Genomic DNA, 13,235 nt, shown 5'->3' with positions numbered 1-13,235 from the left:
TTAAGAAAATAAAACCTTATTTATAAAAAAAAATTATGTTCTACCTATATTTTAAGATATGAAGAACTATATTATATATAAAATATTGTTTGACGCGGAAGCTCATTACGCGTTGACCAATCATATTGTGTAGGACAACTGATTGGCTGGCAATGACGTGGCTGCATTCCTCAGCAAGGCATGCATTCCTCTGCAAGGCACTCTTTTCGTTACGAGAAATGGAATATCCACGGAATATCTTCGTCTAGGGTGATCTTTGGGCCGCAGAAGTTTCTGATTTGTGCTAGTCTCAGCTCACTCTACGAAACTGCTAGTTCAGTTCAAAACCCTATGGTAAAAGTGAACCTATAGGTATTTCCTCTAATACAAATCCTAACTTTCCCTTAAATGAAAAACAGCTTCAAAGTATTTAGATTAAAAAATATGAGCAAATTTGTTTTTGTCTTGGTTAGGTACCTATTCCTAATAACTTCAAAAGTGACTGACGATCTGTCATCTGGGGCTCTCATCTTCTCTGTAGTTCCTGATAACCGCATGAATATAACTACCTATTTTCACAACATTCATGCATCTTCCTAGGTTCTTCAGAACATCTGGTTTCATCACGTCTAACTCAAGTCCACATAAAAAACCGATTTCGGTCCCCCGAGGTTCGTCACCGTTCTCCCTGTTTAAGTAGGTATTCGGCTACACGTATAATGGTCACAGCATCCGTCAAATGATGACACGTCTGTATTTTCCGTTTGATTGACTTCACTTATGCTCTGTGGTACCGGGGCTGGGTGGGTGATTGTGCACAGAGCACACTTCGCCGGGCAGTTTACAGTCGCACTTTTTAATTTATCAAATATACGATATTATCATTTACTGCGAGGCCGGCACCAACATAATTTACACGTCTCCAACCGAACTATGTGAAGGTCAGTAAGATGCAAATAGCATGTCATGTCCACCGTGCAATACTTTCTCTCAGTTCCCACATAGGGTCGAAAGTGCAACTTGCAAGCCTTCTGTAGTGGACACTGTCTACTATCCAGTAAGGCACAGAAACTGCATCGTCATCACACCATGCACCCGACACCGTCACGTGAGAATGGTTCGAACATAGCCTTGGTTCGAACCGACTCCTGGCGAACCTTCCCATGACAAGGCAAGTCTGAGCTGGAGGTCAGTCGATACGGACCGAAGAGCAGTCAGCTATCACACTATCTCACTATCGGCGCGGCCGCGGCGCGGCGAGCGTATATCAGCGGACGGCAGGTGCCTCTCACCGCCCGCCGACCGCAGACCCAGAGTGACGCCGCTCCCGCGCGCCGCCGGAGACAGGAGCCAAGCGAGCGTCCAAACTTCTCAGACGCGGAGACCCGTGTGAGCATCGCGATCGTGTCCCCACCAGTTCGAGGCAGCATGGCTCCCTCCGTGCAGCTCAGCAACGGCATGCAGATGCCGCTGCTAGGTCTCGGCTGCTGGCAGGCCGACGACGGAAAGGACGTGGCCGTGGCCGTGGAGGCCGCCCTGCTGGCCGGATATAGGCACATCGACACCGCCTACTTCTACGCCAACGAGGCCGACGTAGGACGCGGCATCAAGGCTGCCATCGCCACCGGCAAGGTCAAGAGAAGCGACATCTTCGTCACCACCAAGCTGCCGCCGATCGGGATGCGGCCCGAGAGGGTGGAAAAGTACCTGAGGAAGTCGCTGAAGGCGCTGGACTTGGACTATATCGACCTCTACCTGGTGCACCACCCGGTGGGCTTTGAGGAGGTGGACGAAAACGACAACATGCCGCTGGAGAATCCCGGCACCGACAAGGAAAAGGTGAAATTCGACTTTTCAACCGACCTCATCGCCATCTGGAAGAAGATGGAGAACATGGTGGAACTCGGTCTGGCCAAGACGATCGGCATCTCCAACTTCAACCCGAGGCAGATGAGGAAGATCATGGCCATCGCTAAGATTCCTCCGACGGTCAACCAGGTTGAGTGTCACGTCTACTTCCAGCAGAAGGAGCTTCGTGAGGCCTGTAAGCAGCACAACATCGCCGTCACCGCCTACGGCCCGCTCGGATCGCCCGGGCGGAAGCTCTTCTACGAGAAACAAGGCAAGACGATCGAGCTGCCGGACCTCCTGCGGAACCCGGTGGTGCGTCTGGTGTCCGACAAACACAAACGGTCGGCGGCCCAGGTGCTGCTCCGGTTCATCACGCAGGAGGGCATCATTGTCATTCCCAAGTCCACAAACGAGAGTCGCATCAAGCAGAACGGCGACATCTTCAGCTTTGAGCTGGACGAAGTAGATAGGCAGGCGCTCCGTTCGCTTGATCAGGGAGTGGCAGGTACCATTTTCAAATTCGCCGAGATTTTTCCAGGGTACGAGGAGCACCCCGAGTGTTTCTTTTGAACTGGCTGGTGCTGGCTATGGTTTTACCTAACCATTCTGTGTCGGTGTGCTCGATGTTAAAGTAGCACCGTGTCTAGATGTCTGTCTGTGCATTTTTGACTAGGCAGGCATTTCCGTGTGCGTGACTTTAAACGGAAATGTTGTTTAGTGTGCGATATATGCGCTTGAGAATGGTTGAATGAGATCAGAATGTTTTTATCAAATACAATGGTATCAATTTGTTTTGCTCAGCTCGATGTTTGAATATCAGCCCGAAGCGATACAACGACTAAACGACAGCGAACACTTCGCGGCACAATACGAGGAACGACAATATCTTATCATTACATCATTACGAATTACGAATAATCTTCCAAATCCTATCACTGCACTAAACTCCGTGACGCTAACAAATTTCAAACATAGCTCGGGACAATCATTTGACACGTGTCCAACCAGTTTTGAGTTCCAATGACTCAGATCAGGTCTAGAGGTCACATGAACTTCGGTAGGTACATGGTCAAAATAACTCTGAAATTAAACCATTTTTCAATGAGATCTCGAGTTGTTCATCCATATAATTCCAACTTACAGGATATGCTAAACTCACCGAGTGGCATGACATGCATCCCGGTGTTTTAACCCGGCAGGCGGGTGGGCCTCCCGGCTGCACACCTTCCGCGCGATGGGGGGGGGGACATTTTTTGCCCCCCCCCCCCGTATCTCCGAAACTACTGGACGGATCCGTAAAATTCAAACGATGTTCGATAACCCTGACAAATTTGTAGAGGGAAACCAAATTTCATTGACCTCGGGGTCACCGATGACATCACAGGTCAGGTCAAAGATAAAATGTTTCACAGTTCACGGGTCTTCTAGGGAATGCGCTATAACATCGAGTAAAACGCATTTCGTCGAAAATCAGCGAAAGGGCGTCAGTTGCCTAGTACATAGGTTGCTATTAGAGGTCGCTGATAATACCAGGTCAAGTCACAGGTCAGGTCACCAGGGGTCAGCACATGAACCCAACTTTGCTAGGGTTATGCGATGCATGTTTTATGGCCAATTTTTCATTTCCAACTCAATAGTGTTGGCTATAAGACCATCAGAAGGTACTGTTATAAGACCATCAGGTACTGGTGAAGGTCAGGTCAAGCCCAAGGTCAGGTAAAAAAAAGGTCAAATTTCAAAGTTGATAGTTTTGCATAAAATGGGTATTGATTCGATGCAGCTCGTCACGGGGAGTCTAATGTTGGTCTTTTTTTGCGCTGCGTGGTCTAGAATGGCTAAAAATGGAGTTTGAAAATTTGACGTCATCAATTTCGAACAGTTTTTTCGCTATAACTTGGCCAAAAAAAGAGGTATCGATCTCAAATCTGGTATGTGGATAGAAGGCAATAGGGCCCATCACATACATTCCGTTTTTTGAAATTTAAAAAAGTTTTTTTTGGATTTCTCGGCTATTATATTCAAAAATTATATTTTTTATTTTTGGGGGTCAAAATCAAAAAATGTCAAATATCCGAGATAGCAGTTTTATAGCCCTGTTGATTTAGACCTTTTATGTCTAAAACATTTTTTCTTTATCTTTAAAGCTGTAGGCCTGACAGCTCTTCCCGCGAAACCGAGGAAAGGGCCTCAGTCGTCACAGCCCGGCCGTCCGTCCCGCCGGGCGCCGCGCCGTGCAGGTCCCCAGCAGAGGCTCCTCCAGGGAGCGCAGGCGGGTGTGGGCCTCGGCGGGCTCGCGAGACACTGCCCAAGAGGCTCCCGCCGCGCCAAGGACAGCTGAGCGATGTCTATAGAATAGGATACTGAGCCGCATGCAGACCCAAGATCGTTTATATGACCAAAATCGTTCATATGCGCATTAGACTAAGAGCTTTTCAATATGAGCCAGCGCAGTGTGGATTCCATCAAATAATATGGGCTTGTGACGGATGGGATTCGTAAACTCGTTTAACTGTGTTTACATTCTGGCGTAGGCACTCGTATTAAGTTCCAAGAGACTGGCTTTTTTCTTTCATCGGAAAAATGAGCTTCATAAAGTAACTAGGTTTGAAAGTAAAACGTAAACAATGACCAATGAACAATGAACAATAAAAACGTGAACAATGACCGTTAAAAAATGCTATTTACAGGGTGTATACGGGTAAAATTGAATAAGTGGATGGTTTACTTGTCATGTGTGAATTTGTTACGAGACTTTTAGGAATAGAGGAGGGACCATTGTGTGCTACGGGTGTTCGGTTTTTAAATTTTATTACAGATACGCAACTAACAACAGGCTGGAGACCACTCCGCCAACCCTATCACTCGTTGACAGTGACATTATCCTCCCCGTCCCACGTCAGACTGATAGAGACCGACTCGGCGGGTGACCTGTGCACTGTGCAGTGGTTAATTCTGCCGGGTATAGCGGCGGCTCCGCTGATAGCCGCTATCTGGGCGGGCTGGGCCGGGCCGGGGCGGGGAGACGGGCGAGGTCGGTCAAATCGGACTGCTCTGACACGGCCTATCTGCCAGCGGAGGGACGGCAGGCGGTGTCCTATCTGCCCGCACGGACCGCGCCCAGTGGAGGGGCGAGAGTGTCTGATGGTGTATGTACGCCGTGTCCCGTGACAGGTGGAAGGTGGCCCGTGATTGGTGTTGGTGGCCGTTTTGGTGACAGTGCTTTGGACCGACCAAACTTGTTTGGTGACCTCAGAGGGCAGTCAGTGGATGACTGTTACAGACGGTTCGTGCTATATCTGCCCCATATCAGAAGCGTGTCTATTCCGACGACCGCCTTCGATTCTGCCGGCGCTGGTGGCCGCAGTCCCAGTTTTGGTGGCCTTCCAGCGCTGGTCCTCGACCAACACACGAACCAGTGCGCCTCGTCTGGCGACTCCTCGTTCAAGGCTGTCTGCATAGCTCAGCGCTGGTCCTCGACCAATACACGAACCAGTGCGGCTGATCTCCGTTCGGCGGTTCGTCGCTCAAGGCTGAGCTGCACACGGCTTTCCGCATAACTCGGCTGCAGCCACGCCTGCGTGTAAACAGACTTGTTAAAGATCAACGAGTGCAGCTGGGCTTCTGCAGCGGCCAACGAGAACCTAATATCTTCAGCACGAACACCCTCACCGGGCCCCGATTTCCGTTTGGAATCCAACTATTGTAAACATCTGCTAATGAACGTTAGGATGATCGGATGGCTCTGACGGAGCCAGGAGCCAACAGGGGAGGAGGCGCTTGACATGAGTAGGTATAGCATTAGCCCGCTTCCCGGATATTGAACGTTTGTTAAAGAAAACACACTTAGGTGCTCACGGATTTCGCAAACTTGTCTACCCGTAAAGGCTTGGTGAATAAAGTGTCTCGATGTGCAAGATTATTGCTCGCACTTGATTGAGTTTTTAATAACAAGCGTGTCTGTAATTATCCCATAGATTTATATTCTAAGGAAATGTCGCGAAGCTTTGCTAATGCACTAACCGTTTATATGAATAGTCGCTTTAAAATGGCCTAAATAATGTCGACATCTTCATTTTGCCCCAGATGAAGCAGCTGAGGCGCCCGGCGGCCGCCGGGCCAGGGGTTCTGGAGGGGACCGAGCTACCGTGCCCGATCACGGTGATCAGGGGGCGACTCAGCCCCCCTCCGAACCACAGCGCCCGGCCAGACGGAAGAGAGCAGCCCCGCCACCGCCTCAGGCGCCAGTGGAGGTCAGAGCTGGTAGCACCCGACACGGACCAACAATGGGTGGGGCTACCGGGGATTTGTAATGTTTGTTTGCAGGGATAGGCAGCGACCACTTGTCTGATATACGAACACAAACTTTGATAGCTTGTCGAAGGATTATCGGAACCTAAAGTGATATTTGCATTACGTCTGCTGTTTGAGAGCATCATTTTAAAGGCAATAGGTATGACATATGAAACAATAAATTACCATTATGATTTGGTGAAATCGTCCACGTTCTCATCACCTCGGCGGGCATCAACATTTTTTGACATTTATGATGTTCAACTCCAAAATCCCATCACAGGTTTCGAATGGCGCGGCCGGCGCGAGGTTCCGGCAGTCAGGGGAAGCATACGGAGCCGGGGAGGGCCGCCGCACGCCGGCAGAGCGGGACTGGGAGGCAGGAGGTCCTCCCCACGGGCGGCGGGTGTCCACCAGCTCCGTGGCCAGCTCTACCAGCTCCGTGACCCGCGGCACGGCTACCTCCGACAGGTATCATCACTAACGGCTGGCCGTCCAAACCATAAAGCTCTGTATACGGTTTAGAGAGGTGTAGGGCCGGACAAACCGGATATGGTCGCTGGATAAAACCGTTTATGACATTAGCCATTAGCTTCTAATCATTCGTTAGCAATTATCTGAATGCGCATCTCGTTCATCGCCTCCATTCTGCATTATGTTGCTGCCTTCTATATTGACCACGAATCAAATTGCCCCACGCCAATCCCCGTCTCCCGCCGTCCGTTCTCAGTCAGTCATTGGACAGGCGGCTGTCGACGTCGTCCTATGAGGCCGCCGAGAGGAGGACGTCACTCGAGACGGAGGGAGGGGTGTCGGATGGCACCACCGGAGGCGGACACCGGCGCCAACCAGCGGCCCCGCCGGCCCGCAAACGACGCGCCCCGGCCCCGCCCCCGGCGCGGACGGGGCGGGGCGTCAGCGCGGCCCCGCCCCCCGCCGAGGCCGACCCTGTCCCCCGGGAACAGAGACCGGAGGCTGCCGCTGCGCTCAGCCGCCGGGGGGCCGGGCTGCCCGCGGTCGGTGAGTGAGTCCAGTGGGACTCTCCGTGCTCTCGTCTTATATAACATAACATTTATGACGGCGCTTGGAAAGCAATGGCCGCGTAAATCACCTTGGTGGCCGCTCCCCATCCCAACACACAAACACATACATTATCTTTCGGCTGGGTCAGTCATTTTGGTGCCCTAAATTGTTCATCAGCATACATCGGACAAGCTCTGATAGGTATAAGGCGCTATCATGTGATCAGATCAATACAATCAAACACCAAGCGATTTTTGCCCGCTTTATCTCATATCTGATCGTCGTTTAATCGCGTCATCCATATCATTGCCAGGTCTTAGCGCGAGCACCGGCCCCAAGAGGACGATGGCGCTGCCGTCGTCTGGGGCCCCCTCCAGTCCCGGACTGTCGGAGCCGAGGACAGCCGCGGCGCCGGCCTCTCGGCCCGGCCCCGGCCGCTGGCACCCCTCTCAGTCCGCCCGGACACGGTACAGCTCACCGCCCCCGAGCACCGACCGTTTCGGGCCGCCGCCCTCCGAGTTCGACGACGACGACCTGGACATCGACACGGCGCTGTTCGCCAGAAAACGGCGGGCTCCCGCTCCGCCGGCACCGGCTCCGGTCCGGCAGCCGGAGCCGGAGCCGGAGCCGGAGCCGGAGCCGCAGCCGGAGAGAGACTCGGAGTCGGAGTCGGAGCCGCGGTCACCTCCGCCCGGCGCGCCGAGTCCGGCCCCGCGACTCTCCCTGTCCCGCAGCCAGTCCAGCGAGAGTGACTCGCGACCTCTTTCTGCTGCCGAACATCAGCCGGAACTGGGGCGGGTTAGGGAGGCGAGAGACTCGACTGAACGGTCGGCTCCGGCTGAACAGGAAAGATATACTGGAGTCGAGAAGGCAGAAAGACAGCCCCGAAACCTATCGCAGGACGGTGGATACAATAACTCGTCAAATAGTTATCGGGAGAACGGTAAAAACGGTGAAGATGAGATAAGTGTCGATGACGAGGACCCACGGCCTAAAGCTGAATATGAATCCGTGTCAGACTCTGAAGAACGGTTTGAGTCGGAAACGTCCAGCCGACTGGAGAGGTTCGAGTCAGAGTCACTCGATTCGAACTCGAGACGCCCAAGCCTGACACCAAGTTACAGCTCGTCACATCACCGGAGCCTGGCGACGAGCCCTGAGCCGGCGCCCAGAAGTCTGATTTCAAGCCCTGAACCGGCGCCCAGAAGCCTGGTTTCGAGTCCTGAACCAACGCGAAGAAGTCACGCTTCAAGTCCTGAACCAGCGCCTAGAAGCCTGGTTTCAAGCCCTGAACCGACGCGAAGAAGTCAGGCTTCAAGTTCCGAGCCGGCACCACGGAGCCTAGCATCGAGCTCTGAACCAAAGCGAAGAAGCTTGGTGTCAAGCCCTGAACCGGCGCCCAGAAGCCTGGTTTCAAGTCCTGAACAGGCACGAAGGAATGTGACTTCAAACTCTCAGCTGGCAACACGAAGCTTGGTTTCGAGCCCTGGACCGGAACCAAGAACCTTGGTCTCAAGTCCTGAGTCTGAGCGCAGAAGCCCAGCGCCCAGCCCTGAGCGCTCACCCTGTCGGCTCTCGTCCAGTCTGAGTTCGAGAGCCCGAGAGAAGTCTCCCAGTCCGGAGCCGCTCCTGAGGGGCCGGGCGGCCAGCGACGCCAGCTTCTCCCAGCAGTCTGAGGCCGGGGATGCAGACTATCCGTCCGAGTCGCTCTCAGACCGGCGCAGCGCCGCGGACAGAGCGGGGTCACAGTCGGAGGACGTTTTCGGGGAGTTTGAGGACAGCACGGAGAGCCAGGCGCCCCCACCAGGCATCAGCAATGCCGCTGTGGTCACGAGCCACCTGGCTGAGCGAGCTCAGCAGAATTTCTCCCAGGAGCATGATCGTGGCACAAGTTCCGAGTCGGAGAGCCGATCGGAGAAGCACCGTCGACGTCGGACTTCAGCCGAACGGAATGCAACATACGCGAAGCTGCAGGTAACTCAGTAAATCCGTCCTTATTCTAGATTGGGCAGCAAAACAATGTTTTTTCTTGTCACATTCCATTACATTTGTAACACTTGGATGGCGCCAGTAGGTAGGCATGCCTATATGTGGTGGTTATTTTTATTGTTCGTTTATTGCGTTTATTGTGTTCATTGTGTATAATTATTTCATTTTATTTCCCTAATGGCAAGGGCAATAAAACAACATTTAATGGCATGACGGGATTATGTTTCATTAATACGACATAATTGCTAACATATATTAATTTCTCGCTAACCCGTTTGCGACTACCAGACGGGCAACTTGTCTAAAACGTTTATCTACCGTACATTTCAGGCAACAAGTCTCGCCGCAGAAGCCCGTGTGAACGGCGAAAACGACCGCCCCGAAACTAATGAACCCGAGAAGAAAACGGCTAAGGAGAACAGAGCTCCCGAAAAACAGCAAACAAATAAAAGGTAAATTAACTTTTACAATTAATTGACTACTGTCAACCTACATACGTAACTAAATAACAACAATGAACAAATCTTGGAACAAACAGCCCTTTTACCATCATTTAAAGTTAAATCTTTTTCATTTTTAACCCGCGCCCAACTGGGGGGGGGGGGGCTATTTATAGCCCCCCTCCCGTTTTTCTACAATAACTTCCAAACCGCTTGACGGATCGACGCCAAACTTTAAGTAACTTCGGCTGCATCAATTTGACACCTTGTGTCAAAATTTAAACTTCGTAGCTATCATAGGTCGGTCGGAAATGACGTCAGAGTGACGTCATGTTCGTCCAATTTCGACGCAAAACATTGAACCACGGCAATCGCTCCCAAGAGCTCAGTTTTTAAGCTAGATCCAATTTCTTTGCATGAAAGGACTCAGAATTGACCGCGCTATCAAACTGCTATTTCGGATTTTCAAAATTTTGAAAATTTTGAAAATTTTCATAATAATATTCAAAATTTATATTTTTATATATTTTTCCAAAATTTTTTGACTTTTAGAAAAAACCGGAATACATGTGACAGAATGCATGATTATGACTAACTCTAGCAAGTTTTAGCTAAATATCTTCAAAAATGGCCAAGTTATACGCATTATTGCAAAAAATTCCCAATTATTAATTTTTCAAATCAATTTTTCAGTACGTATTTGACATCGTACACCAATATAAATGGCACCATCGTGCTCCTGAGCTCAAACTGCATCCAATAGACACCTTTTTTGTTGAAAAATTTTAACTTCAAAAAATGACCTTTTTTGACCTGAAAGTGACCTGACCTAAGCTAAATTCGACTCAAAATGACCTCGAATGTCACAGACGACATCAAATTCGAAATATATGGCCTAAATGGACCATAAAACATGTGTCACGTGACCGACGCATGATATAATATTTCCGTGACCTGTGATGACCTGACCCTGACCTGAAAATCAAAGTACAAGTTTGGTACCCTCAAGGTATCTAGAGCATCTGTTCACGAGTGTGGAAACCAAAAATGAGCCTGATCTGACTTGTAAGACGGCGGCCAGAGCCCAAAATGTGAACAAGCCAAAATGCTAATAATTTTTACTTTGACCTGACCTGTGACGTCATCGGTGACCTCGAGGTCAATGAAATTAGGTTTCGCTCGACAGTTTTTCCGGGGCTATCAGACGCCGTTTGAATTTTGACGATCGGTCCAGTAGTTTCGGAGTTAGGAGGGGGGCTATGAATAGCCCCCCCCCCCCCCCAGTAGGGCGTGTTATACACAGACCCCAGTGGGGAGCGGGTTAAATGCGTCGCAGACAAATAACGTTACGGATAAGATATTTGGTATGTTAATTGTTCTGCCAGATGCGCACATTTAGCAGCAAGCGTCTGCATTTATTTAGACTGCAACGCGTAACATTTCTCCAGCTTCGAGCGCCAAATAGGTATTGTTACCGTTCTCGAGCTGACGACTTAAATCCTCTTTTTCCAGGGTGGTTACGAAGAATCGGTGGACCCCGCCGAAGGTGCAGCTGGGTTCGTGGACCGGATACAGCCCCGGACACCGGATCCAGTTAATGGAGGATGAGGACTACGTGGTGTGTGCCGCCCCAGGGAGTCGGCGCCGCCGCTCCGACTCCCTCCCAGAGGACGAGCCGGGCCGGGTCACCGCCGCCAGCGGGGTCACTTCCCGGCCCACCGAGCGGAGCGCTCTCCGCTCAGCGGGGAGATCCTGGAGCAGAGGATCGGAGCAGGGCTCCTCCCGCTCCAGAGAGCGAGCTGAGGACCAGTCAGACGACCAGGACGGGGCTCAGCGGCCGTCGGAGAGGAACTACATGACCTCCGCCCGGCGCGTGTCCTCCCGCTCCGTCGAGAGGAGCTCGTCTCGCTCTGTCGAGAGGACCTCGTCTCGCTCTGTCGAGAGGACCTCGTCTCGGTCTACCGAACGCTACAACCGATGGTCGATGGAGAGCTCTCCCGATCGAGAGACGGGGATCGGCTATGTTCGCTCGGCTGAGAGAGCCACCGCCAGGTCGGCGGCTAGGAGACTGCTCCAGAGGGCAGAGCGATCCTCCGTCAGCCCTGAGGGAAGAGCCCCTCGTTATCGGTTCGGAAACGTCCGCGGTTCTCCGGAGAGGGAGTTTGCTCGCCGTGCTAGGAGCAGCATCTCTCCGCCGCCGACTGACCTCACGCAGAACGGTGACCTCGCGGCGTCACGGCCGCGGCGCCTGTCCGGTGGTGCTCGCGATCCACACGTCACGGGTGGCGCGGAACCGCCGCGAGCGGTGACGGGTCGGCGCGGCTCCGGTGCCGAGGCGACGGAGACGGTCGGCACGGGCGGTGCCTGGCGGCCGGCCGGGGTGACCCAGGCCCCCTCGGCCGCCGCTCCGGGCCGCTACCCGGGCCTCTTCAAACGGACGGCCTTCTCCGTACCCGTCGGCTGGAGAACCGCCCAGCCGGTCGTCAAAGGTCAGTGCGATCGGAAACGAGCTCTTACAAATTACAAATTAGTACCTTTATTACCCTTATTATGCTGTAAGGATTGGCAATCACACCATGGCATTGACAGACAAAACCTTGCATTCACCTTGCGACCAATGCCTAATGATGTTTTTTTTTTTTAATGCAGGTTTCCGCTCCATTCCACCAAGTCAGACGGCCGCCGACTCCGGCTCAGAGGCGGAGGCCGACCGCAGTCGGCGCGGCAGCGGCTGCTGACGGACGACTGCCCTTCAAACGCTGACGCATCGCTACTGGGGTGCTGACCCGAGTGCTGACCGGGGGTGACTGGTGACCTGATGGCTGAGGGCGGTGTCCTGCTGAGGTCAAACCGGTCACCCAGGTCGCTCTCTAAAAATGCTTACTGTCGCTTTACCGACTCGGCAACAAGGGAGGTAATGCAAACTTATAAGTATGTCAAATAGATATTGTTTGTTGATTTTATGTTTAATTGTTATTGTTATAGCTGTAGCTCTTGGCTTTAGGCACGGTTAGTGGCAGTGTGAAGTGATAAGTGATTCTAGCAAATTTGCGAATCACTTTTGTTATGCATGCAGAGTTGCCGTGCACCTGATATTAAAATTTAAAATGACCAGGCATGAATAGCATAGGTAGGTAGGTATTGAGTTTAGGTATGTGCAGTGCAGCCTGCTCGAAATGCTATTACTGAGAGATAGGGAAGACCTACCGTCTATCGAATGTGGACCTGCTATTCAATTATGCCATGGAATAAGTAAATGTTGTAACATATGTCCGAGCGACTGTTTCTGGGCGCTCAGCCGCATGCCATTGTTACAAAACAGACGAATTAAAACCAAAATTGAAATGAAAGGCAGGATAATTGCTACTAACATAGCAATTGTTTTAACTGATAGCACGCCTAATTTCCAGATTAGTGACAGAGCCTTGGACAGAGCGATATTTTGTTGAGTGATAGGCATCCCTGTACCCTGTCTATCATTCTGGCCGGCTAACGTCATGATGAAGAAATAAAAAATCTCAAATATTTGTCTGTGAGATGTGAAAATAAAAGAATGCCTTGGAAGTATGGGCAAAGTGATGTCATCTTTTTGATCGTCTGAATAAATATTTGACATACAATCCAAATCCATGGCTATGGAAATAATAGACGCGTTTACATAGG

General features: G+C 51.5%; 2 protein-coding genes across 2 annotated transcripts; both read left to right on the top strand.

The window, feature by feature from the left end:
- Positions 1-1,261: 1,261 nt before the first annotated feature.
- On the top strand, positions 1,262-2,621 carry LOC122380324 (1,5-anhydro-D-fructose reductase-like). The gene has a single exon (XM_043363378.1). The coding sequence runs from the start codon at positions 1,408-1,410 to the stop codon at positions 2,398-2,400; it is 993 nt and encodes a 330-aa protein (XP_043219313.1). The 5' UTR covers positions 1,262-1,407; the 3' UTR covers positions 2,401-2,621.
- Positions 2,622-7,328: 4,707 nt separating this feature from the next.
- LOC122380323 (serine/arginine repetitive matrix protein 2-like) lies at positions 7,329-13,212 on the top strand. Its single transcript, XM_043363377.1, has 4 exons — positions 7,329-9,117; positions 9,463-9,584; positions 11,085-12,061; positions 12,222-13,212. The coding sequence occupies exons 1-4, from the start codon at positions 7,489-7,491 to the stop codon at positions 12,308-12,310; spliced, it is 2,817 nt and encodes a 938-aa protein (XP_043219312.1). The 5' UTR covers positions 7,329-7,488; the 3' UTR covers positions 12,311-13,212.
- Positions 13,213-13,235: the final 23 nt, after the last annotated feature.

This window comes from Amphibalanus amphitrite, unplaced genomic scaffold (genome assembly GCF_019059575.1).
Source record: "Amphibalanus amphitrite isolate SeventyFive unplaced genomic scaffold, NRLGWU_Aamphi_draft 000096F_arrow, whole genome shotgun sequence".
Lineage (NCBI taxonomy): Eukaryota > Metazoa > Arthropoda > Thecostraca > Balanomorpha > Balanidae > Amphibalanus > Amphibalanus amphitrite.
The sequence above is the reverse complement of the archived record's forward strand: the minus strand, read 5'-3'. Positions and strand labels throughout refer to the sequence as shown.